The 27,925-nt window shown below is 44.4% G+C and overlaps 1 protein-coding gene across 1 annotated transcript in view; it reads left to right on the top strand.

The window, feature by feature from the left end:
• The first annotated feature begins 4,610 nt into the window (after positions 1–4,610).
• Positions 4,611–27,925, top strand: part of fat4 (FAT atypical cadherin 4) — a 104,913-nt gene continuing 81,598 nt past the window's right edge. Inside the window, exon 1 of the mRNA XM_083915955.1 lies at positions 4,611–9,723. Coding sequence (XP_083772081.1) covers positions 4,621–9,723 — 5,103 coding nt within the window. The 5' untranslated portion in view covers positions 4,611–4,620. The remainder of the gene's footprint in view (positions 9,724–27,925) is intronic.

Raw genomic sequence — 27,925 nt, 5'->3', positions numbered from 1 at the left:
ATCCCCTTCAGCGTTATTCTTTACCTGTCCACCAGATGTCCTCAGACTTTTCTCCTTTCATTCCACATGCTGCCACTCCCATCTGCCCTGCAACGACCTCACCCCCCTCACCTGAGCTTCCCCGCCCCCTCCCCCCTCTACCTCATTTCCTCTTTACCGGCCTACTCTACCTAGACTGATTGTCCAGCCTAGCTTTCCAGTCCTCTGGCTGGCTTGTTCTACCAGTTTGAAAATGCCTGATTGTTTGGACTTTGGGTTCCTGCCTGTGTTGGATTTGCCTCTCTGGTTTTGACCCTCGCCCGCCTCATGGCCCTGTAAGTGTCTGGACCTTAATGAATGTAACTGCACTAGTTCTGCCTTCCTGTTTCACCGCTCACTCCACCTGTGACACAGACTTAATTGACATCTGATGACGTATTTTCAGCATACTTTGTCATTGAGCAAAGTCCATCAAGTACATATTTTGAACTGACCGTGGCGCCAGACAGATGATTAGGAACAACATGATGAGGAATCCTCTTCTGAGGACCATGAATATAATTAATACCAAACTGGTCTTTAGTGTTAGACAGTAGCTTACAGTTATTCTGTCATTAGATTAGTCTAGACAGTTTAGACTTTTTTAAGCCTAAAAAGTTAGCCACCCTGCTCCCAGGCTAACTGGACTAAGGGCGCATGCACACTGTCCGTCCGTTCCATGCCCCCTCTCCCCCAGCAGGCCAGGCCCGTTTGTACTCACACTACCTGGTCCTCTGTGAATGCTTCTTGCTGCCTATACGTCATCACGCTGTAACACGTCACGCACATTGATGACGTCATCGCCATGTGTTGGTTTGTTAACAAATCTTTCCACAGACCTCAGAGTTTTTGTGTGTCGACTGTTTTTGAATATTTTCATCCAACCCAGTCTGGAGTAAACACTCCACCTCCGCATCACACCAACGTGAACCTTTCACCACCATTGTTTTAAACGTCCTGGGGCACGGTACGGAAGGACAGTGTGACACGGCGACTTAAGAGCCATGTTATTCGGATTAATTTAGACATCTATCTGAAGTCTGACCAGCAGTTATATCTAAACCAAAGTCAAAGTTATTCTGTGTGAAACCGGCCTAAATACATCCAAGTAACATGGCTTTTAGTCCACTGTTAGCCTGGGGGCTGGGTGATTAACTTTTTAGGCTTGAAATAGTCTAAAATGTCTAGACTAATCTAGCAGTAAAATGACTGTAAGAACATTAAAGGCCAGTCTAAAATAACTTTGTGAAACTGGCTCCTGGACCAAGTGTTGGATTAAAAGACTGATTCACTGACAGACTGACTTCCCCGTCTTTAATTCCTGGCTTTCAACAGGGAAAAGAGCTCACCGTGCTAGGAAAGATGTAAAATGACAGACGAGAATGATGACGCGAAGGAAAACAAGGGGAAGCCGTGGATCCCTCTTGACAGGTAATTGATGCAAAGCAAGAACAGGCTACGATCGATTCCAATCCAAACAATCTGAGCATTTCCATAAAAGAATATGAAAGCGGGGTAAGAACTCATATACAGACAGCTTTACAAGTCGTCTTAACTTTCAGTTTGCTACTGTATTTGCATGTGTTTCCAATGCCGGCGCAGGCCACCGGATCCACATGTCTTCCACGTCAAAATGAGCGCCGGGATCAGTGAGAGCACGTGAAAACATCAGTCAGCATAAGGGCATTAACTCAAACATGACAACAACTTGATATTTATATCAAAAGCATCCTGAGAGCTCCTAGCTTAGCCGGTGTAATCAGGTTAGCCAAAAGTCTCCTGTGGGGACGTAATCTACTTTGATGCTCTGTCTGCAACTGAAACATTGGATCTGTGTCAGTCAGGCTGCACAGCTCCCAACCAGTCCAGCCCACTCCCTAATTCAATTACATTAGTCGACTCATGTCCTACTTAACGTCCAGGCAGCCGACGGCCTGATTACGGAAGCCACAAATTGTCAAATACAAAACACGAATAAACATTTATGTCTCTCAAAACGAGGAGGGGTATAATTATCCTCCGTAATGTCATTTCGCAGGACAGATGAAGTGCAGCAGGAGTTCACTTTCAGATCCTCCGCGTGGAATTTCAAACACTTCTCCTTTCTGCTGTTGGACTTTTCACTGAACTCATTTACCCTGGACCCAACCTTATCCCTCAGGTTATAGAGTTCATCGTAAATATGGTTGTGTTTGTTTGGGTTTGAGACGTGTGTATTGACAATTTTGAGGGGAATTGATTGAAGATAGATAATAATAATAATAATACAGTAGTATTTGTATCTGCCTTATATTTCTACATTCTGAAACATTCTCTTTCTTTAGAAAAGTGAAACTGTCACGTGAGCACTGCTGAAGAAGTTATAAAGACTGAATATAAAACAATATAATTCGCAAAATTATTTTTAATATGTAATGTGCTGATGGGCGGCAGTAGCTCAGTCCATAGGTGACTTGGCTGGGAACCGTAGGGTCGCTGGTCCCTGTGTGGCCCATGTATGGAGCGTGGACTGGTGGCTGGAGAGGTGCCAGTTCATCTCCTGGGCACTGCCGAGGTGCTGTTGAGCAAGGCGCGGAACCCCCAACTGCTTGGGGCGCCGGTCACTGGCAGTGCCCTCACTCTGACATCTCTCCTTAATTGCATGTATATAGGTGTGTGTGTGTGTGTGTGTGTGTGTGTGTAACATGATTAATAATTCAATTTCCCCGTTGCGGGATAAATAAAGTAATTCTTCTTCTTCCGATGTAAAATATTGTGTTCATGAAGCAAAAATGGGAAATAATGAGATCCTTTTTTTTCCTTACTCTACTCAAATATTTACATTATAGAACTCAATTTAATAATCCGTAAATTATGACTTTTTTTTTTATATTCACACAAATTATGGTTTTGTTCATTTAACGTGTGTGTGTGTGTGTGTGTGTGTGTGTGTGTGTGTGTGTGTGTGTGTGTGTGTGTGTGTGTGTGTGTGTGTGTGTGTGTGTGTGTGTGTGTGTGTGTGTGTGTGTGTGTGTGTGTGTGTGTGTGTGTGTGTGTGTGTGTGTGTGTGTGTGTGTGTGTGTGTGTGTGTGTGTGTGTGTGTGTGTGTGTGTGTGTGTGTGTGTGTGTGTGTGTGTGTGTACAGAAACGTCCTGATCAGATAGATTGGTGCTATGGATCATCTCACCTTTCATCACACGCAGGAGGAACTAATACGTTTGAGTATAATTTTACAGCTTAACCTTCCACAGAGAGATAACTCTTTTCCTACTGTAATAACTTTGTGTTTACATTATTTAACATGTTTATATGGTTTTCAAAGGGCCTAAAGATAAGAAATGATATACCTCCTGCTCTTTAGAAGCATGTTTAGATTAGAAGTACAACATGTTGTCCACTAGATGGAGCCACTTAACCACGCAAACGAAGCCTCCTGCATCTGCCGTTATGCAAATATATCACCGGCTGTTATGAATTCTGGGAAATGTCACTAAACATTGAGCTTTATTAGACGCCTACATATAATGCAGAAATATGTTTTTTAAAATTTGACTCCAGCATAAGAAGACCCCACAATGTCTTACACAGAAGACAGTAAGGTTCAGTGTACAGTCTAACTACTCAACAGAATTGGACCATTCGGCTACATTTAAATAAATGGTTTGGACAATTTTAGTAGAAATAATTGTGTTTATCTTGACTTAATCCTATTTGTTTATTTAGAGGGTATCATTATAATACTTATATCATGTTAAACAACACTTTCATGGTGCTCAAATACGAATTTGAAAGCAACTTTTCACCTTTTAACGCTCAGTTTTACCTCCTGCACCACTCGTGTTTTGAAATATACATTGTGAATCATACGATCTGTATGTTTCTGTGTGTTTTATGAGAAACGCACAGGTCCTGAGCTCATAGAGACAGTTTTAACTCACGTTAATCTGCTACTGGAGTAATCGAGCGCGCTCGGCGCATCATTACCTGCCTTATTTGATTGACACCTCCTTCCACAAGCGGGGACAACGGGCTGCGCTGCACAATGGAGGGGGACAGGCGGTGGGAGGGCGGGCAGGAGCGGCGCCATCCAATGGGATGAGCGATGGGAGGGAGTTTGTCGAACTCCTGCTTTGTCCTAACTTACTGGGACTCCTGAGCGCAATATGACTGAAGCGCCTGCACCGTTATTCCACGGGACGGTGCGTAGGCTCAGCCGCCTGCCCGCACTCCACGCCGCTCACTTGCGCCCAAACTTTTGGATAAACTTTTTTTCTTTTCTCCACGGAGCAAGCAACTTGTAGTTTTGTTTTTACCTTTTTAATGGATTGTGAGATTGGACATGTTTTTGTTTTTGCGGAGCTGAATTGAAACGTTTCTGATCTGGGAATCCTTCTCTCCATTCAGAGGATTGTGTTGCGTTGACGCGCAGCGCGGCGCAGGATACAAACGAACACTTCTGGAGTACTTTGGGACACTGAATAACTGTGGAAAGAGTCGCTGCTGGCTTTTCCCATTTGAGATTTCTTCTGCACAGCATCTGGAATACAATGCTTTAGAGCCCGGTAAAGTTGATGCATCATAGGCATGGACTCTGTCTGAGAAAGGTGGACTGGCTAAGTGACCATGGCGCTCGCAGGTAGGGGCTTAGGCCGGTTTCATATGATTTTACTGATATTATGGACTCTGTCGCAGTACTCAGCATCCAGCCAAGTCCGTCAAGAGTTTCAGGTCCTGGAGGAGCAGCCCGTCGGCACCTACGTGGGCACGATAGAGACCAAGCCCGGCTTCACGTACCGCTTCAGCGAGAACCACAAACTTTTTGCAATTAACGGCACCACCGGAGTCATTTACACCTCCTCTGTGATTGACAGGGAGGTTCTGCAGAGCGATGTCATCAACGTGGTGGTGCTGTCCAGCCAACCCACCTACCCCACCGAGGTCAGGATAGTAGTTTTGGATATTAATGATAACTCCCCGGTGTTTCCAGACGCGTCAATTGTCGTGTCTTTTAAGGAGGACGCCAGCAGCGGCAGGCAAGTGATTCTGGACACTGCCACAGACTCAGACATTGGAAGTAACGGAGTTGATCACACCACGTACAGAATAGTGAAAGGCAACGAGCAGAGGAAATTCCGCTTGGATATTACAGTCAATCCTAGTGGAGAGGGGGCATTCTTGCACCTTGTTTCAACTGGAGGCTTGGACAGGGAAGTTACTCCCTTCTACCAGCTCCTGGTTGAAGTGGAGGACAAAGGAGAGCCGAAAAAGTTTGGCTACCTGCAAGTAAACGTCACCATCCAAGACATAAATGACAACCCTCCTATTTTTGATCAGGATCAATATCAAACTAGTGTTTTTGAGGATGCTGCAGTAGGTTCTAGTGTTCTGCAGATTACAGCATCGGATCAGGATGAGGGAGCCAATGCTGAAATCAGGTACTTTTTAGATGAAGGCACACCTTTCCAAATTGACCCCAAAGCTGGTACTATTGTTATAAAAGAGGGTTTGGATTATGAGAGCAAGAGAGAGTACTCCCTGACTATTCATGCAGTAGACAATGGGGTGCCCTCTCTGTCAGGCAGAACAGAAGCCACAATCAAACTTTTAGATGTGAATGATAATGACCCCGTAGTGAAGTTTAGGTATTTTCCTACAACTTCTAAATTTGCCTCCGTGGATGAAAACGCACAGATTGGCACAGTTGTGGCTCTACTCACTGTTTCAGATTCAGACTCCCCCACAGCTAATGGTAACATATCTGTTTCGATCTTAGGAGGCAACGAGCAGAGACACTTTGAAGTGCACACGTCCCCTGTGCCCAATTTAAGTCTGATCAAAGTGGCCAGTGTGTTAGACAGAGAGAGAATTTCCTCATACAACCTGACTGTGTCTGTGTCCGACAATGGCAAGCCTATCGCTCGGTCCTCCTTTGCCAGCCTGGTTATTTTTGTGAATGATATCAATGATCACCCACCCATATTCCAGGAAACACTGTACAGAGTAGATATCAGTGAAGACATACCAAAAGGCAGCTACATTAAAGGGGTTTCTGCAACAGATGGTGACTCTGGGCAGAATGCCAACCTGCGCTACTCCCTGGTGTCTGGAAACACTTTGGGCTGGTTCTCCATCAGTGAAAACAGTGGTCTGGTAACCAGCGCCGCTTTGCTGGATAGGGAAATAGCGTCTGAAATTGTTCTCAACATTAGTGCCAAAGACCAGGGGCTGCAACCCAAGATTTCTTACACTAAACTCATAGTTAACATCACTGATGTGAATGACCAAGTGCCCACATTTACACAGAGCACATATCACGTCTCTCTGGTGGAGCACGCTCCTGCAGGCACTGAGCTGATGGTGCTGTCTGCCTCAGATGACGACGTCGGAGCCAATGGAACTATCCGGTTCTCATTTGATGCAGAGACTCCAGCCAGTGTCCAGGAGCTGTTTCGCCTGGATGCCGTGTCAGGGCGATTAAGCACAGCCGTGGAGCTAGACAGGGAGGATCAGGCCTCCTACTTACTTCACATCCAGGCAGCAGATGCAGGCAGCCCCCCTTTGCACTCTGTAGGAAAAGTCAACATCACCCTGAGGGATATCAATGACAATAGGCCAGTTTTCTACCCTGTGCAGTATTTTGCCAATGTGAAAGAGAACGAGCCCTCGGGTTCTTATGTAACCACCGTTTCAGCCACAGACCCCGATTTGGGTCGAAATGGCACGCTCAAATATATAATTACAGCTGGAGAAGCTTCCAAATTCCGCATTAATAGCAACACTGGGAAAATTACCACACAAGTGCCCCTGGATAGAGAGGAGAAAACGGCTTACCAGCTGCAGGTGACAGCAGCAGATGGTAGTGGCCTGCGCTCACACACCCAGGCTATAGTGACTGTAACGGTCATTGACACACAGGATAACCCGCCAGTCTTTAGCCAGAAAGTGTACAGTTTTGTAATGTTTGAAAATGTGGGAATCGGGATGGTTATAGGGTCCGTGTCGGCCACCACTGTAGATTTGAACACAAACATTTCCTATCTAATCACCTCAGGGGACCAGAGGGGGCTTTTTGCTGTTAACAGCGCAGGTCAGATCACAGCATCGAGCCAGATAGACAGGGAGGAGCAGGGTTTCTATCAGCTGAAGGTTGTAGCCAGAGCTGGGGAGATCACAGGGGAGGCCTTTGTTAACATCACTGTGAAGGACTTAAATGATAATGCCCCTCATTTCATTCATGCTGTGGAGCATGTGAGTGCAGTGGAAAACTGGAGCACAGGTCATGTCATATTCCAGGCCAAAGCTTCTGATCCAGACGAAGGCACCAATGGCATGGTGGTTTACAGCCTCAAACAAAACCCCAAAAGCCTGTTTCATATTCATGAGAAGCACGGCCTCATCACGCTTACCGGGCCTCTGGAGGTCACCACAAGCTCTTATGAGGTCGAGGTCATCGCAGCAGACATGGGGGTCCCCCAGCACACCTCCAGCCTCATCCTCATCATCAGTGTTTATGACGTCAACGACAACTCGCCAGTGTTTGACCAGCTTTCGTACGAGGTCATCATCATGGAGTCTGAGCCTGTCAACAGCCGCTTTTTCAAAGTGGAGGCCACCGACAAAGACTCTGGTCTTAATGGGGAGATTATGTATGACATCGCCGGTGGCAACACAGGTGATGTGTTTGGCATATTTCCAGACGGGCAGTTGTACATCAAAGCAGAGCTGGATCGAGAGATACAGGACAGATATAACTTAGTGGTTGTAGCCAAAGACCGGGCCGTGGAGCCGCTAAGTGCCACTGTCAATGTCAGCGTGATTCTAGATGATGTAAATGATAACCGTCCCCTCTTTAACAGCACCAATTACGTGTTTCATTTCGAGGAAGAGCAGAAGAGGGGGTCGCTTGTTGGACATGTTTTTGCAGAGGATAAGGACTTTGGCCCAAACAGTGAGGTCAGATATACATTTGAGACTCCGCAGTCCAACTTTGAGCTGAACGCCATCACAGGGGAGTTGACCAGCACGCTGCAGTTTGACCGTGAGTCGCTCATGAGACAAAGAGGCGCCGCTGTGTTCAGCTTCGTTGTCGTCTCGTCAGACCAGGGTCTCCCCAAGCCCCTCAGAGACCAGGCCAAAGTGCAAGTTTACATTCAAGACATCAATGACAACCCGCCCAAATTCACCAAAGACATTTACCAGGCCTCCATCTCAGAGTCAGCTCCAAACATGACACAACTGCTGCGGGCCTCCGCCTCCGATGTGGATGAGAACAAAAACGGACTGGTTCATTATCACATCTCTGAGGGTAATGAGGAAGGACAGTTCACTATTGATAGTGGCTCTGGACAGGTTACTTTAGTAGGAAAGTTGGACTATGAATCTACATCCTCCTATTCATTGAAAATCATAGCTGTTGATGCTGGAACAGTGCCCCTGTCCTCCTCCTGTATGCTTAGTATCAGCATCCTGGATGAGAATGACAACTCCCCCTCCTTCCCTAAATCTTCAGTGTCTGTGGACGCCCTGGAGAACATGAGGATAGGAGAGCTGGTGGCCTCTGTGACTGCCACTGATGCCGATTCTGGGCAGAACGCAGACATAACTTACAGCATCACAGCCACAAACAACCATGGCACTTTCAGCATCAGCCCTAACACCGGCAGCATCTTTTTGGTTAAAAAGCTGGATTTTGAAACCCAGTCATTTTACAAACTCAACATCACTGCCAAGGACAATGGCAGACCACCCCGCTCTTCATCGATTCCTGTGGTCATCCATGTCAGGGATTTTAACGACAACCCTCCCATATTTACCCCCGGCGACATTTTTAAATCCATCCCTGAAAATCTTCCCCTCTCAGCTTCAGTCATGACAATAACAGCTCATGACACAGATGCAGACATAAACGGGGAGCTGGAATACTCCATTGTTCAGCAGATTCCCCGGGGAGGCCACTTCAGCATTGACTCAAGCACCGGGGTCATATACACCAGCAAGGAAATTGACAGGGAGTTTTCAAATCTGTTCGAGCTGACAGTCAAAGCCACTGACCAGGCAGTTCCAAATGAATTCCGCCGCTTCGCACTGAAAAATGTCACAATATGGGTCACAGACCTGAATGATAACATTCCTACTTTTATGTCCCAGAATGCTCTTGTGGCTGAGCCCAACATAGTCATGGGCTCCATCCTGACAACAGTGTTGGCCTTTGACCCAGATGAGGGGGCAAACGGAGAAGTGGAGTACGAGCTTATAGAAGGGGACTCTGACACCTTCATCATGGACAGGTACAGCGGAGATATCCGTCTGGCCTCCCAGCTTGTACAGTCCCGACTCATGTACACCCTAACAGTGTCAGCCACCGACCACGGCACCAGCCGCAAGACCTCCAGAACTGAGCTGACCATCATCCTCCAAGGGATGGATGGGCCGGTTTTTTCCCAGCCAAAATACATCACCATCCTCAAAGAGGGCCAGCCTCCAGGCACCAACGTCATCTCCCTGGATGCCTCAAGCCCGCGGGGCTCAGCGACCAAAGTGGAGTATTTCATCGTGGCGGTTCGCAGCGCTGGAAAATCCGTGGGACGACTTTTCACCATCGGCCGCCACACTGGAGTGATACAGACGGCTGCAGAGCTGGACCGAGAACAAGGCTCCGACCTCTACCTGGTGGATGTGTACGCCATCGAGACAGACGCCAGCCAGCCCAGAACACAGCGTGCTGAGGTTAGTACACTGCTGACTTTTCTATTCTCTACAGGTATTGAAAGCCACCTGATATTTTGCTATATTGGTGTATTTGATCTCTTTGGCAGGGAGAGGACATGAACTCACCCACTGGCATTTGTTAAAAACATTTGGGTGGAATAAGTGTAATGACATCAAGGTTTGAACTGGAAAAGATTGAAAGAGGCTGTCCAAGTCACATATAAAACAAAGCCACCTATTGCATATTTATGCTCATAATTAAATTCCTTTTTTATGCATGGCTTTGCATTATATTAAATAATCATTTTCTTGGACTCGAGTATGAAGGCCTTGTTCTTTGGCATGATAACTTTATTGTTCCTGTATCCAAAAACATAAAAGCCATAACAATCCATCTCGAATGTGCCTCCTCTAATATTTGAGCTGTCTTGGGAAGGGAAAGGAGTGTTGCATGTCTTCTGCACAAGCACCTCTCCTGCTCTCATGAACAGAAATATCCCTGTCGGCAGATATAAACTGCACAAATCAAAAAAAATTAGGACCACTTTTTTATTTCTCCACCGTAGACATAAATCATTATGGGCTGCTGTTTCAGGTTCAAGGCCCATGGTGTATCAAGTAGAAATGAGAAAGAGTGTAATTCATAAGGTCTTCCTGTGCAGGTATGCATCATCAATGCCAGCATTACTTTGAGCCCTTGAGCCTGAGGCTGTTTTGGCACTGGGGTGGTCTTGGGGTACCTTTTTATACCACAGGGAACTGCTCCACAGGCAATAAGTGACCATTAAAATTGGGTGACCTCTTAAGACTCTGTGAAAAGACACTGAGGGCAGAGAGGGTGAAACTTAAGCCGTCCACTGAGTTTGCATTATGTGATGCATCGTTTTAAGGCTTTCCTTAAAGAAAGAGGGAGTTAAATTCTCTGAAGTGTAATGCGGGAACCCTAAACCCAATTTTGGGTGGCTAAGGCCTAGCCGCCAGTCAAATGAAAAACAAATGTGAGTCTATATATGTTTTGGAAATTTTAACCAGGACTTGAAATGCCATGTTATTACAGGCTTGATGACACACATGCTGTATAAGTTGGACTTTTCAGAGCGAAAAAAAAAAAGGTGTAAGCTTTTTCTCCTCTTAAAGAATGTGCTTTATGTTACCACGTTAAAAAAAAACCTGATGTGAAATGATTTAAGAGTTTAAGAGCTCTGTCTCTGACGGTTGTTATCGATGCCTTTTCAGCCACTGCAAACATTGAAACTGAAACATAATACAGCAATCAGTTATTTGGAGACAAACTCACACATTATTAAAATCAAGGATTACTTGGCAAAATCGTGTTAGCTGTGTTAACTTAAAGGGTTTGCTCAGGCCAAATGGGAATATCAAATGTGCTCTGACTTTGCCTGCAGCGAAGATGGCAATCTGCTTTTCCTGCAGACTCTACTGTCGGGCTAATGAGAGAATATAGTGATTCAATGCTCCCTTCCCAAACCTTAAACTCTAGATTGGTTTCATGCTAAGCATGAACCTTCTCACCCCTTGGAGAGATGACTTTACCACACCACCTGGCTGACTAGTCAGTCTCTCCATTTTGAGAAGCGTGAGATCTAATAACTTAAAGGAATTCAAATGACCTTCTACATTTGGAAATGGGGGCTGTTTTGTGCTGAAAGTCAGAAGGCACTCATCTTTACAGCTATAGTTTTGTCATACTATTTGTATCTCCTCTGTCAGCTGGGTCTCAAAGGACTGTCTGCTACAATAGTGTAAACCTTCAGACTTAGACTAATGTTTTTCCAGTGCAGTGTTTATACACCAGATACCCGGTAGCAACTGGGGGATTATTTCCACCCCTGGGGTTGTGACCCTTCCGCATTCTCCATTTCCCATTCTCCCCATTGATTGGATGCATGAGGGGAAAGCTGGTGTTTTTTTTCTTCTTCTGTGCCCCATGTGTGATGTTTTGGAAAGACTGAAACAAAGAAAATTTGGCTGGACATGCATTATCGATGGCCATGATCTTAAACAACTCGGGACCCTGCTGTGCCTGCAATAAGAGCACAGAAAGGGGATTCTGGGTTTTTTCGTGGCCTTCTTGGCATCTTGGAAAGTTTCATTGTTGGTGATTGTTGATTAGATCTGTCATTGCAGGACTGTATGTGACCTTTGCCTCACACCTGGGTCATGTGTGATGTACAATGGGTATTTCTTTTGGCCAAACAGTGGCCGTGCAATGCCTTGCAGAAAGTTAGATCACTCACTCACTCACTCATCTTTAACCGCTTGTCCCTATTGGGGTCGCGGGGGGGCTGGAGCCGTGAGGCAGGTACACCCTGGACAGGACACCAGTCTATCACAGGGCACATAGAGACATATTGGTTATTCTACTTGATGACTTAATTACCCAGAAATCTTTGTTTCTTCTTCTTGATAGCTGATACAGATAAAGATGCTGAAAACAAATCTCTTGGCAGCAGATCCATCCATTGTTGGGAATCCAGATTCCATTCATAGTGTTCAGGAGGATGTTTTTTTTATTTCGCTCCAAGTTTTGATTCATCACATCCTGCAATGTCCTCGTTTAGACATCCCCCTATAACTCACACTGAGTTAATCCACACCGAATCACATAAGACACCTTTTCTCTCCATGAGCTGAAACATTCATGTATCACTTTCACTTCAGGACACAACTTAATCAGTGATGTGACAGCAGGTGTTTCCCATCAGCTGTTTAAGACAAAACACCTGTACATCACTGACTGGGGTATTAGCAGAAGAGCGTTGTGTTTGAAAGCTATTAGCCTTCATATGGTGATTTCCAAGAAGAATGATCTTAAGTTGCAGCTGGAAAAACAAGGGAACAATTGACAAATGTTACAGTCAGAAGGTAAAGCAGATATTCATTTTCACAGAGAATACGGGGGAAAACTAATTCATCCATTTAAGTGTCAAACACCTGCCACCGGTAGACTTGAAAGGTGTCTCTGAAAGGTTTGTGGCCTTGCAGATGATGGCAGGTTTAGTCAGGTGAGATTGACGAAACACAGACAGTTAAACGCTGATCCAGTTTTCAAAGAAAGTGCATCAGTGTATGTTTCTGACTAGGGCTGCAACAATTGATGATTTTCTCGATTAGTCGATGAGTTGCTTGGTCTATAAAATGTCATAAAATGGTGACGTTGCGGATCAGTGTTTCCCAAAGCCCAAGATGATGTCCTCAAATGACCACAACTCAAAGATATTCAGTTTACTGTCATAGAGGAGACAGAAACCAGCAAATATTCACATTTGAGAAGCTGAAATCAAAGAATTTGGAATTGAAAAACACATGAATCAATATCAAAATAGTTGGTGAGTACTTCACAACTTCTCAAATAATCAGTTCAATTGATTTATTTTACCAGTTTAGTCTCTTAGCATCTATAAGCAGCACGGCCATTATGTTACACAGCTTACAGCATGTTTGTTGCTGGTGTTTTCAGCCGTTTGTCATTTGCCACCAACAAAATTGAATGCAAGGATTGGATTTTGGTACTCCTTTACATATACAAAATACATCCAATGGACCAGAAAGAAATCACAGAATATTTAGGTTTTTTTTATTGCCATCTTAACTATCTTTGTTTCCTATAAGCTGTACTCTTTCTCTTCATCTGCCGCCTCACAGTCAATCCATCCAGCCTCTATAGGCCGGACTGCTACCACTGTTTTCTTAAACTCACTGTGGATCAAAATGAAGTGCTGTTTTTTTCGGCGAGGCCCTCGAGTGCCACATCAGTCCATGCCCCCTCCTCTTAAAGGCATTGTTCCCCCCTCGAAAGTAAACACAGTTGGAGTGTTCAACAGGCCTTCCTTTGTTTTGCCTTCGCAGATAAAGTGTTGCGCTGCCCCGGCCGTGGATCGGGAGGCTTTTGTTATCTTTTTGTCTGTGCCAGCGCCTTGCTTTGGCAGATTTAGGAGTGTGTATGGATGCCCCTGTCAGCCAGCTTTCCTCCCCTCTCCTCACCAGTGAGGGACGTACGGAAGAGCTGTTTGGAGTTGAGAGATTGAAGAAAGAAAGGGCTTGGGAGGGTTCTGGACTTGTCAGACGGTGTTATTGGGAGCTGTGGGAATGAAGGAAGAGGAGGGGTGGAGGGAAACTTTTTTTCTAGGAAGGTCCTGGACGGGCCAGACACAGGCTCCATTGCAAGGAATCATGGGAAGGAAGAAGCAAGGGGAGGGCTCCTGATCATGTCCTAGGTGGGAGCAAGAGCGCTCAATCTGCCTGTCCAGAGCTTTTGGACATCAGTCAGGGAATGCAGATGGCTGAGGCAGATATGGAAATGAGTGTTATATCCATTCTGCTCTTCATTAAGCTGTCTATCTTTGTGTCTTTGCATCTCTTTTGTGTCTGCCCGCCTGCTTTTTGTCTCTGGGAATCTGTTTGTGTCTCTCTGTGTTGTGGATCGGTTATGATTCATAAATCTCACTGGCAGCGAACTTCAAAGTTTGCTGTTCTTTCTTTTCTCTTTCATTCCCTCTTTTGCTTTCTCTGTGTTTTGGTGACGCTGAACCTCCTCCGACATGAAGGGAAATGTGATCTGGAGGACATCAGAGGGGGAATTGAGGTTATAGAGACGATAGAAGGCGAGATAAAACCTTTAAAGTCAGCCACGTCAGCGAGGCGGGGGGGAGAAGGTCACGCAAGACTGGACAATAAGAGTCAGATTATGCTTTTTTAAACGTATTTGTGTCTGTTTGTGAGTGTGTTGGTAAAAAAATAAAAAATATTGATGACTACAGTTTCCAGAGAAAGGTCAGGCTGTGATGCTGATAGCCCCCCAAGCGGAGCATTTAGTGTTCTTCGTCAAATCAAACTGAACGGGGAAAACACACTTTGATTACATTTGAATCATACACAAGCTTATAGCAATAAAATTTCATGTTCCTCAGAAGGGACATTTTACAACAACTGGAAGAGGAGTGATGCAGAACAAACTGCCTCCTTGTGTATTGTAATTCATGGTCTAATTGTGATTTTTGGTGTGTGAGTGTGTGTGTGTGTGTGAGTGTGTGTGCCCCAACGTGCTTGAGAAAGGGCGGTCCACAGTCCACTAAGGCCGTAACCAAGGTAATAATTCACGCGGTAATCCGTCTTGATACGCGTTTTTGAAATGGTCATCAAGGAGGTGAGCATCTGTTCGGCCCTCCTGGTAGGTGGTCGCTCCGGGTGAACCTGCGGGTGAGCCGGTGCCGAGGAGTGCAGGTTCTCCCAGGGCGCCTGTCCATTTTTACGAGACAATCGCCGTAAAAGTTGGATAAACATTCGCTCATGCATAGATGCGTGCAAGCACAATGCTGCCAAGAGCGAACACACACACTGACCATAAGTTCAAACTCCTCAAGTGCAGGAAAACTTTAAATGGTAGCCACAGTCAAACTAATTCAGTTTAATTTAGATTATTATGATTATGTAACTGTCAAATACAATTATTGGGATACTTTGTGAGTGCAGCTTTAAACTGCACTTCAATGAAGCCAGCAGTCTATATCTTTTATTACATGAGACTGTTTGTTAGTGTTTGTCTTGTTCCATTTATTTTGTGGCCCAGTGTAACTTTGTTTGGTACAGTAGTTACGGCTGCTCTCTAGTTCATTTATCCACTTCAGAGAAATATTAAAGTTTTTGTTTTACTATCGAGCTCTTAAAGCTTGAAGGTCCTTCAGTTTTAACTGTAGCTGTGTGACGCGCCGTCTCACATTTCAGCGTGTTGGACTTTTTTTGTTCTCATCAGAAAGCAGCGACTGGCACAGCTCACGGTACACATTTGTCAAACTCGGGGCTGAGGGGTCAGGAGCAGGGTCATATTGTTCTGCTGTGCCATGTTCTTTAAAGTTGAGCCAAGTGTCACGTTAGAAATGAAAAAGCAAAAGGAACTTTTTTTTGGCCACAAGCCACAAAGGCTGTTAAATCCCACATTTTAGTCAGTCAGTTACGATATTTGAGCGACCAGGCAGGTTTTCAGAGGAGATTCAGATCTTTTGTAAACGGCTGGTTACCTGCTCAAGTGCCCGAGGAGTCACATTCATTATCCATGACGCTTTCTCTCCGACTGCTTAAGATCCAAAACATTCACATTTCAGTCATTGTGTGTGATTTTGTGTGTTCATATTTAAAACAATAACAAAATCGTGGAAATATGTAATTTATCTGAGCCCTAAGGCGCTGGAAAAGCTTGAAAATGGACCTTAAAGGTGCTCGAAAGTGCTTGAATTTGAACTTGGAGACGCTCGACGAACCCTGATCAAAATTTACAAAACAGTTCTTCACAAATATGAACACAGAAAAATACTTTTGTTGTGTCTCCTGACACACTGACCAACCCAAACCCTCGAGGACAAGCACACAGCTATATGTTTGGCTTAAGACTTCAGAATAACACCGTAGCACCAGGTAGGGGGGACCTGCGACTGCCACCGGGTATTTTGCACGCTGCCCTGAAGGCTAACTTCTAGTAACCCCTCAAATCTGCCTCGTGACCTCTTGTGGGGATCCCGACCCTTAGGTTGGGAACCACTGCCAAAGTGATGAAAAATGCTGTATAGACATGTTTTCCTACACTAATTCATTAAACAAAAATGCCAGAGTTCTGTATCACCAAGACTTTGCTTAATGAAATCGTATGAAATCGCCCAAATTTGGTTTAAATCAGAAACTATTGGATCATGTATCTGACCAGGCCCTCAATCCCAGCTGTTTACTTGGCAGTTTTTGGTTTGAGTTCAGTGCCCAGCCCTTAGATCTGGGTAGGTGTTGCAGCATCAGTTGATATTGTTGGATCTAGTGGAAGTAAAGTAAAAGTACCCATGATTACCTTTGAGATTTCAATCACATTGTCTTGACGTTGTAGCGCTCGTTGTGTTGCCTTCTGCGGCCAACTGAATTGTCCTGGTGTGGTGGCTCCACCCTGCCGCTACTCTAAACAGGTTAAAACAAAAATTATTTACACTCTCTATTTTTAAACTCGGTTTGCCGCTAAATTGTGTTTATGAAGGAAATGTGCATGTATTTTAAAAGTAAAGTCTCTCAGCTCTGCGGTTGGCTGTCCGCAGACTCCTTTCTTTTCTGCCCTCTTTCTGCCTCATGCAAAGTCAATGCAAGACCTCGGGTTAGAATAATAAATGAATGTGGCCAGAGCCGTGCACGCTCCGCAGAGTTTTGCATCATCGGGTTTATTTTCACATCACAGATACATTTCTCTTGTTCTGTGACTTTGATTGTCGCGCCTCATTTGGGAGGGGTCATTCCTCTGTCTTAAGCACACATGCTAGGACCAAATGTGAGATTGAAATAGTATCAATCTCTGTCGGGGAATGCCTGTCTCCTTTGGTCCGCTGAATCTGATGTGATCAAAAGGGAGCCGGTTTACCGTTTTTTGTACCGGGGAGGGAGGGAGGGAGTGTGGGAGGGAGGGGGGGTTTCTTCAAGGCACAATCAGAGAGGTCCATCAGAAGCTGTGATCTAAAGTTTCCAAGCCTTACAGTCACTCAACCGCAGCAAGGTTGATTGGGAGTAGTTGAAGTGGGAATGATCAGGTATGGCTATGATGTTTTTTTCCAAAAGAGCTACACGGGGAAATAAATCTTTGCCCGAGTATGACTACATCCCAGAGATTTCTTCATCGCTTTTCTCTGCACCGCTCTCACTGTGAAGGAACCATAAAATATGCCCAAGTCTGTCCAGCTTTGAGAAAAAAAAAAAAGAAAATGTTCCACTACTTTCACTTGTAAAACGAAGGGAGGTAGAGAGAAAGAGGGAGAGCGGAGGGTTGATTTTGGCACGCACTCTCCGCGGTAATAATGGATCCCAGCTACAGAATGATTTGTTCTTACACGTGACTTACCGAGCTCTCTAGCATCAACAAACACTCGAACACATCCACATGCAGGGATACACACAGCACATCTCCATTGTTTTCAGAGCTCTGACTACACTGTGCTGCCTTGTTGACCCGTCTCTCTTTCTCTCCGCTGTCTGTCTTTTTAAAAAAGAAAAGAAAAAAAAACTTGCTCCTGCTCTTTTGCACATCTCACTTCCCCGCTGACCGTCCATCAACGGCACCTCCAAAGTGACATTTAGTGCGGTCACCTCCTCCACAGATCCTCCCACCTCCAGGGACATCAAACGAGAAGGAGAGAGAGGATGTGCGTTTTTGCATCGTGTGCACTGTTCTCTCTCTCTCTCACACGCACGCACACACACACACACACACACACACGCACGCACACCTCGTCTCGGCTGCTTGCGGTAAGACGAGCGACCCCAGGCAGGCAGGAAGGGGTATCTCCCACAGCCCGGACAGATAATTTCGGCGCTAGATGGGAGGGAGGAAAAAGAGGGAGGGGAGGAAGGGGGGAGGGCGGTGAGGTTTGAGCTGAGCAAAGGAGGGAGGGCCGGGGTAGGGCTTTAGTGTCAGAGGCAGGAGACAAGCACAGATAGACTGGCACCAGAGAGCAAGAGCCCGTGTTATTGTTATCTCCCCTCTTATTTTATGAGTTTTCCACCAAGAGATCCAGCGTAGCTCCCGCTCCGCTCGCAGAACACGCTCATACTTTATTAAGAGGTTAACCATATTGTGATGTTGCATTTGTGCAGAGCTTAATTTTTATGTTTTCTAGCTGTGTTGTTGTGATTGTTACTTTTCAAGCTCTCAAAATGTTTTGCTCGCTCGCTCTGCCCCGCAGGTTTTGACTCCCAACAAAAAATAAATAAGCCAAGCCACAGTCGATTTGCAGCTGTCTTCAATTTTTGAATTGAAATATTTCAGCTTTCAAAATGTCCCTGCGTGACATTCCCTGCACTTAATTTCTAAATAAGTTTTATAGATTGTTTTAAAATGATGCAAATGTTGGTCACAGTTCCGTCCGCGCTCTTCATTTGACAGGTTGTTGGCCTTTTCTCCCGGACCACAAAAACCCACTGACGTATCTAATGTGATCTAATGGTGTTTTCCCCGTTTATTAGAGCTGTTTTTAACATTTAGTTCCTTTTTTGTTTTCAAACTTTATACCCTTCTTTTGTGAAGAGGTAATTGTGCGGTGTTATTCACCTCTAAAAACCCAACCGACCCGGCGACGTGCCGTTCATTTCAAAGTCATGCTGTGCAGCCGAACATTGTTCAAACCCACAGAACTTTAGTTTAAATTCTAGCGGAGATCCCAGTTTCCAAAAATAGCAAATATAAGAGGCACCGTTTTGAGGGAACGTGTATAAAAACTGTGTGCTAATCATCTCGAGCATTCCCGTGTGTTGCAATAATGCAGCCATAAAAAACATGGGAGTCTTGGGATTGAATGCTTCACTCCGTGTAAACATCATATATCTTCATTGAGGAACTGGAACAAGTTATCCAGAACATATGTGATACTGTCTAAACGCTACAAGAGCAAATCTACGGTCAAAGGGTCAGTTTAGCTAAATTAAAGCAATTTTCTCATTTACCTCGAGTGGTATCTATCCCTGCAGATAGATTGTGTTCTTTGCCCAGATTTATGTCTGTGAGGCTTTTGTCATTTGGGTTAAGGGACCCTTTAAGCTCTCATTGAACTGACAGGTGCTTCTTATAAGGCGTTCTGTGCAGTGTCGTTGACTTACAGAACCTCCTCAACACGCAGGCTTCCCTACTTGTTAAATTGCGTGTACACATCATCCTCCCATGGGTCGTTTTGCCGAAAGCCTGTGGTTGTTTGAGCACGTAGCCGAGTGGAACGTCTCGGGAAAATAGCTTGTGGTCACCAAGACAATAACTGCAGAGCGTGAGCCTCACTTTGGAGGATTATTATCTCATTCGAGAAGATTCTTGGATCAGAGTTGGCTCAGCGCTGGCTCCGCATTTCCAAAACAATAATCTTGAAGCATCTTTTTTTTTCAGTGAAATATCATCGAGCACACTTGGTGCGAGCTTAGTGTTCAAACATTTCCATCTTGCACGGCATAATGTGTGGCTCTGCATGGCACCTAGCAGGGGCTGGCACTCGATAGCAAACAAAACACAGTGTTTATACAAATTTCGAACAACTGATCTGCTGTCAGGAACAGAGAGCAGTAAGAACTCCTGGCTTGGAATAGCTAGCCATTTTGGTGAACGTGGCCTTCCTCTCCCCTCTCCAGTTGGGCCTGTTTAATTGAAAGCAGCTGGGGAGGGTTCTGGGCAGCGATGTGCGGGTCCAGTCAATGTGACTCACAATCGGGGTACCCGATCCGCCCTCGATGGCTCTGTTGTCAGACAAAAGGTCTGTTATTATTAAAGCTGGTGATAGCTCAAGCTGCAGACAAAAGGAAAGTGTGACTGTTTTCGGGCTCTTGGCTGTGATTCTGGTTTCGATTTACATCTCGTTGACAATGTGCTATTTTTACTCCCTTTTATGTCTCTTTTTTTTGCCCACTCTGTGATTTTCCTATGCAAATGGATGAAGCGGCCTAATTTCAGCAGGCTCTATTGTGTGTGGAGGTAATTGTGTGAGGTGTAATTTAACAAAGTGCTGCCCTTAAAGTTGACTTTATGGTCTGTCCTTTCAAACACTGGGCTACTCCTGACTTTGTATTGCTTGTGTTTGTGTAAAAGTGTTTCTCCTTCATAACAGTACATACCCTCAGCCTTAAACAGTACTGTTCTTGCATACTTTTCGCACAATCTACCCAATCTTGGCGCCCTCTCCTCATTTTTCTGCAGTTATCATGCTTGGCGTCTTTGGCACTGACATGTAGCTCCCCGAGATGAAGAAAGTGAAAAAAAAAAAAAAACAGCCCACCGAAAAATGAATCATCCCAAACTTTGTCTAAACTTGGCTGGCCTGCAGTTGACGGACAGATCGTAATGAAGTCTCCCTCCCAGGACATTGTGTTCTTATGGTATTACATGGAGGATGATCAGATATTACATTGTGTCTATCTTCTCCAGGGAGCTGCTTCTATTGGGGCTTCACTTGCACTGAGGTCTGCAGACTGAGTGCAGGGGCCTGTGGGGTATGTGAGTGAGAGAGGAGGGTGGGGGTACAACAACAATACAACACATGGAACCTCCACTGAGCTCCCTCAGACTCTGCCTCCAAAATGCTTTTCACACTGAAAAATAATCTCTATCGTGTATAATCTCTATATAATCTCTCTATTATTGAAAATCTTCCGGTGCAATAAGAATATTTAAAGCTGTTTCCAGGACAGTTTTTGATTATTTTTTTTTAAGAGAAAACCTATATCAAGAATAACTTCTCAGTATAATTAATTCTAGCGCAGACCTTGATTTAAAATAAATAAATAATGGTAATATTGGTGAATATTCATCAGGATAATCAAGAACATCCTCATGAGTGACTTGTTTGGTGAATTGACTACAATTTATCGCAGCTTTTCCTTCAACCGTAACATTCATTTGGCCAGAGCCTTGAAGTAACAGTTTAAATCAAGAAGTGCTAAGCGAAAGTGTTTGTTGCACGTACAAATAACGTCTTAGCGCATGTATTTATCAAACGCACAAAGTATACTCATCAACAGGTTCATATGTTGTCTAACGAAAGGTTATGCACAACAATTTGTTTGATATCTTACTAAATATGACAGTATTTCATATGTGATATATTCTATTTAAAGCCTATAAACTGTGACTTTTTAGGGGGAGCCATATGATTTATAATTACCTTATTTTAGATGTGTGTCCTATCAGTGATGCATTATACAATATATGACAAAATGCATGGTAACATTATTCCAGTATAATTTAGGGCCGTTCATAAGCATAGCAAGAGTTTGAAGCATAGTCTGATGATTATCAGGGTAATACTAATAATTCCCCATACTACTGCTCAGCCTATGAACGCTTCACAACATTTATATCTTCTGTGGCTCAAGAGGAGCTTTGTTATGTCTGGAAAAAAAATTACCCTAGTGATGTCATCGGGGTTATCACGGCTCAAGTTTGGAGACTTTTAATAGAAAGATTGCTGAAGAAGAGAGAGGCGCGGGCGACAGCGGAAGAGAAAGCCCAGACATGAGGGAGAAAGCAGGCGGGTGTTGCATACTGTGAGTGTGTTTGCAGGTTGCCCTAAAACTGCTGCAGTCATCCGGCGCGCCAGCTGCCTCGGTGCTAATCCCTCCTCCTGCAGATTTGCACATGATCTTGCAGAGGCTTTATGCCATTTGTTGCAGTTATTTGATAATGAGTGAGTGATCCAATGGAAAGCAACACTCTCAGGGCCTTCCCAGCAAATTGTGCGACCTTTGACCTCCCTTGGCAGTACTTGAGCGGAAGCACTGCCTCTTGTCTTGGCAGCTAAACAACCGGCTATGTGTGTCTCTTAAGTGCTTGTCTGTGTGAATATACTCTTTAAGGGAGTGCGATTGTGTTTCATCGGGACGATCCATGTTCGTGTGTGAGCGCATGTGTGACAGGGTCCGACATCGCAGTAGACTGGCAGCCCCGAGTGTGAACTCTGCATGCTTCCTTTATTCCTCTGACGTCTGACAAGGCTGAGACGCTGTTGGTAATGATGTGGTTATTACTTCCCATCATGCCTCGCTGCAGGCCGGGCAGTAAAACAGTGCGGTATATTCTCTTTGTCCCTCATCGGCTGCCTGTGGAGACCGGCCCTTCGCTGCTCTTTTATGAAGCGTTTTTACCGACACACTCATGGGACCTCATTCACAAAAGTGTTCTCCGGCCCGATGTGTGATTCCATCATATTATCCTGTCAAACACAAAATATAACTCAGTTTACCTCTTTCATGTCTTGGAACAATGAGATTGTTTTCAACAAAAGTCTCCACATAGAAGCTTAGACTATAGGAGATCAAATCTTTTTTTTTTTTAACAGTTTTTCCCTTTGAATTTTGAGTATCCTCTTTGGGAATTAAACTCTCCTCGTGGAAATCAATCAGTTATAGGGTACGGGCATCGGATTTCAAATCGTCTTTGAAACTCAAGATTTATTCTCAGGCTTTATATTCGGCCCCCGCTGTTGAGTTTGCACGAGCCCTCTGCTCGGACTATGAGGAAGCTGTAGTTGCCCCAGACCTGGAGTAATGCCAGCTGTGGTCATATGGAACCATTTTGATCCACTGACTGTCAAAATGCCCCGTCTGCCCCCGGTGTTCGACTCCATATGGAGGCTGCGTGGACATGGTGCTGTTTGGTATTAACACAACAACGACTCCAGTCTCTCACAAGAGTCGGGATTATATATCCACCTCCCCGTTCCCCACAGGGGGGGTTAGATGACTACGAGGGCAAATGTTGAAGTATGAAGTGGCTTTGACATTGACGCCAAGTATATAATCTGATTTTAAATTTCTGGAATTTACCGTAGATGCCTGGTGGTGTTCTCATATTCATAATAGACGGAATTTATGTCGCAAATACAATAACATTTTGACATGTTCTGTCCTCTTTTGATTTAATTTAAAAGTAGTTTGACGTAAAGACAGTTACATTTACTGTTTCCGTTCAGGTTTGATTAACAAGCGATCTCTGGGAAATGCAGTGTTTAGCAATACTGTTAAAGTTATTGGAGCTGATGATGGTAATGGTACTGTCATAGTTATGACCCTTATCTGATGAGTGTTTACATAAGAACAGTGCCATTGGATTTGCATCTTTAAAGGCACAATAAGTAGAATAATCCTAAAAACACGACTCAAATAGAGAAGTGACCCCTCTGAATCATCACTTATACGAGTCACGAGTCCCAGCCCCCTGCATGTATTATCTCTTTTCTTTTCTCTTTTATAAATGTATTTCTTTCTCTCATACGATGCAACGAAGGTACCAATTATTATTTTCAGGTAAGGAAATGTAATCTTTCCAAATCCAACTGCATTGCGATCACGTAACATTGGCAGACCTGATGGATTATCGAACTCAGGAGAGCTTGATGAGTTCGCTACTGAATTGGATATAATAGAATTAATGGAAATAAGTGGCTAGCTGGATAAGAAGGAAAAACGCATTCAAAAATAAAACCTTGCAGCTAATTTCAGCAACCATTTGAAAATGGTTTGTAGTCTACACTAAATATCAAGTTAGACAGTTAAAACTGGCAAATAGACAATAAAAACTGCTTTTGGTTGTCCGATATTCTTACTAGAAGTGTTACAGTTCACAGTTCATAACACATTCATTCATTCCTTCACTTCTTGTACAATCATGAGCACATTATTCAGGATTTATGCTAAAAAAGAAATGAGTAGATCCTTTCCACACTGTTTGAAAACTTTTTTCTTTCCCTCATTAATCCTGCTCAGTTCACAGAATAACATTCATATGAGTATCATTATGACACAAATTACCCCCTCAACACCCCATTGTTGGGGTTGTTTACATTGTTGTTTTTCTGCTGCTCTGGCACATGAATTAATTCTCACGTTAATTAATTCTTGCACTGAAATTAACTTGCGAGGAAGTCCCGGGATGATTCATTTAGGGTGTATATGATTAGGACCAGCCTGGAAGATCAGAGGCTCGTTTTAATGTGTAGCATCAATGCTAATTCATCTACCAACCCCTGCAAACACCCCTCCTTCTCTCAATCCCTTCCTGTCTTGTTGTGGTTTTATTCTTTCTGATCATAAGGCCCCCCCAACCCCTTCGTGCAGTGTGTGTCGGATGGAAATGAGGTCTCCGCATTTCTTTAGGGATGGGATGGAGAGATCAATGGATGGATAGATGGAGGGGATAGAGACCCCCGTGCGGAGGCTCTCTCTCTCCAGGTTTCCATTGAGCGGAGATTACATCGTCAGTTGGTGGCTGTAAAATGCAGTTTTCCCCTGGCAGAGACCAACAGGACTCACAGGAGTCTTTTCAAACCTCCCCATTGTTAGCGAGGGATTATTCTTTGGGTTGTTATCCCATTACGCTGTAATGGTAGCAATTTTCTGCTTAGGAATTTGTCTTTTTCTGGGGAAGTGCATGCCAGAAAGTTTTTGTATCAAGCATTTATCATCTGTAATTTGTAAAAAAGCGTTAGATTACATATCCACTGCGCGTGACTCGGTAGACGACCCTCTCAATTGTCGTCCGGATCCCCAAATACTTCATCGAGGCACCGATATCCTGTATTTAAATGGAAACGCATAACTTCCTTTATGTGGGGAAATAAAATATAAAATTACACAATGAGAAAAGCGGCAGGTATTAAGGGATTGTTATTATAACTCTACTGGTCTGAAATCAGAATTCCTCAGCATAATGCTTAAGTCAAATTCTTGGAATATTTAGGGTATTAATTTTTCCCTGACATGTCCAATGGCCCTTTCTTTATTATGGAATGGGACATCAACAAGGCTTTTCAAAGTAATGCTCTTAACAGGTCATTAAGCTTTTTTTTTTTTTTTTTGAGTTTTTCTGTAAGTTTGCCCAAACACTAAAACCTTGTGTCTTTCACGTCTGATTAGTGACACTTTAATAAAGTCGTTTAAAGTTCAGCGGACTGAATTTCCCACCTTTTCTAGTGTTTCTATGGTCACGGGGAAACGACCTGCATTCAGGCCTGTACGCAATCTTTTAAATGCAAATCCTTTAAAAGTAACTGTGTAATTCTGTCTATGGGGACTCTCCCGACTTGGCTGCGAGAGAAAGTGTTTTTTTATATAAGGCAACCATGGCTGTTTTCCTTTCTGTCTTCTTGATCTGACAGCAATTGACTAAGCCAGTCCTTAAGGCGTGACAAAAGCTTGGCAAAATCTTTACATTTCTTTTCCTCCTTTCTCCCCCCTCCCTTGGCTAACTTTTCTTGGATGGGCCAAGGTGGACAAAGCCTGTCTTCTCTTCCACTTGATTGGGTCAGAAGGCTGAAGTTAAATGTTTGGTTCAAAATTGTCTTAGCATTCCCAGCATCATGTTTTCTCTTTCCTTTTTTTTTTTTTTTTTAATGGCGCTCAGGGAAGCTTGGAAAACTATGTCGAATTGGTCACAATCAAATCATTTACGGTGAGCTCACAGCGAAGGAATTAATGCATTTTATATGAGGATGCCGAGTCTGAAGCAAAGTCCCCTCAGCAACATGTGAGAAAACGCTCTCTCTCTCTCTCTCTCTCTCCCTCTCTCTCTCCATTACTCTCTCCTTGCTCTCTCTCTCTCGCTTTCTCCCTGTGTTTTACTTATTGAAATTATAGCTGTCACCCACTTCACAAGGAGGAGAGCCAGGGGAAGCAGGTCATTGACTTGATTTTCATGGGAAGGCTGATTCGGCCATTCAGGGTCTGATAGGTCCAGTATTGACAGCCCTTTGCGGGAGGGGAGGGGAGCATGCCGCCTTCATTGTACCCACGGTTTGCTGAGGAAAAACAAGAGAACGCCTGGGAGACAAAGACCTCAATGGGAACAGTAGCCCCTGTGTCCCCTTGCCTCTGACTGCTGCTGCTGGGAGGCTTGTGTCTTCCATTCTGGCCTCAAGTGCTACTCCCACCCTCTCTAAAACACCCCGCCACCCTCTTCTACCGCTCTTTCTTCATCCTGTCAAGTGGCTGCAGAGGTGTTGCCGTTTCATTCTCTGACCCCTGACACCCTCCCTCCGAGTCCCATCGCCTCTAAGTGCAGAGGTTGTTTGTCATCTTCATTTGCAGGAGAGTGCTCTTCATTCGTATCTGTCGTGTCCCACTCAAGTAAGGCTGAGACTCACCCGATATCAGCCTTTTACTGTAATACAACATGCTCTGTCATCACCATCTCTTTATCACTAAGGAGAGGCTTTTCTCTTCATACGGTTTCTGAAGTTTTGTGGCACTAGTACGTTTCGCATATGTCCACTCATGCCACTTTATGCCTCTACCAAGGACTATTAGGACTGGTATATTTGTATAAATCAAAAGTTCAACAACGGTTAAGTCCTGCTCTCAAGCACTTGCTCTTGTTTTTACAAGTTCATTTGAGCTAAAGAGCCCTGGTGACTCATCAGAGTGTGTAGTACACTAGTTTAGGTTCAAGGTTATCGGGTCACTCTTATCAAGGCCTCTCTTTGAAGTAAGCCCTGGCTCTATTTTCCTCCTGATAAATACTCTATGTGGGCTTAGCCTGGGCAGACATCCAGGATGTGTGAAGGATGGAATGATTTCTGGTTGTGTGTTTTCCAGTGTGTTCCAAAACACCAACTAATGTATTGCCAAGGATTGCCAAAAATAGTTTGGATTGATTTGATGCTGAAGAATGCAGTGCTGCGTTGTTCGTTGCAAACTCACTCCAGGTTTGGACCTCAGAGCATCAACTTTTTGACCCTTGAGGTAAAAAATGACTCAGGATTATTTATCTCATGCCCTTTCACAGCTAAATCTGTAACCTTGCACGCAGATAAACAGAAGGAATTAGAGAAGATGCTGTGGGATGAAAAGCGATCCCGCTAGTTTTTGCTGTTAGTGTTTTTGGCAGAAAAGAGGGGGGTTGACCCCGCGGGTTCATGAGCAGGAAAAAGAAATACAACTGCGGAGGCTGAACTCTAACCCCTCCTGACTTGGCTTCCAACCTCTCTGAGCACTTTTTGACCTTTAACCTTCAGGTTCTTTGGCTAACACAGGAAATTGTCCCCCCTTGACATCCAGTCAACGCTGCCTTCAGTACCATATCTCTCCAACGTTTGGTGAAAGAGCCATAATGAGAACACAATGGAGAGTCCAACACTCTGAAATCATGCAGCGTTGACAGTGGGAGATCACAGTTCCATGAATTTTTGTTTCAAGATGTCGAAATGATAAGCCAACTGGTAACCATTACGCTATTTGAAACTCTGGCCTGTATCCTTCAAAGAATTTTGTGAACACGCACATTAACATCTTGGTTGCCTTCAGATTTTTTCCTTTTTCTTTCTTTTTTTCTTGGTGACCACAGTGCATTGGCATGGCAGACTTTGCAGAGGGACTCTATCCTCCTTACATCCCACACACCCACCCCCCAGCCCCTCAACCCCCAATCTAATACTGGCTTCTTTTGAAGTGTGGATTTTCTGGAGGAGTGTTTCGCAGCCCCTCCCCATCGCCCCATACCCAAATCTGTCTATTGATGTATCAGGGCCCCGGCTTTCATACGGGGATATGGTCCCTCGATTTTCGGTCGTGAGCTCTTTATCATAATTTACTGTATCAGGGAGTGCTTCTCTCCTGGTATGTAGGGATTGAAAGGAATGGTCATGTGCTGAACTGATTAAGAAGTTGGTGGTGACCTGAGGTTAAACCCTTGGAGAGGAGGGGAGGGGGTAAAAAT

Source organism: Echiichthys vipera, assembly GCF_963691815.1.
Source record: "Echiichthys vipera genome assembly, chromosome: 6".
NCBI lineage: Eukaryota > Metazoa > Chordata > Actinopteri > Perciformes > Trachinidae > Echiichthys > Echiichthys vipera.
Note: the sequence above shows the minus strand (reverse complement) of the source record. Positions and strands in the feature narration are given on the sequence as shown.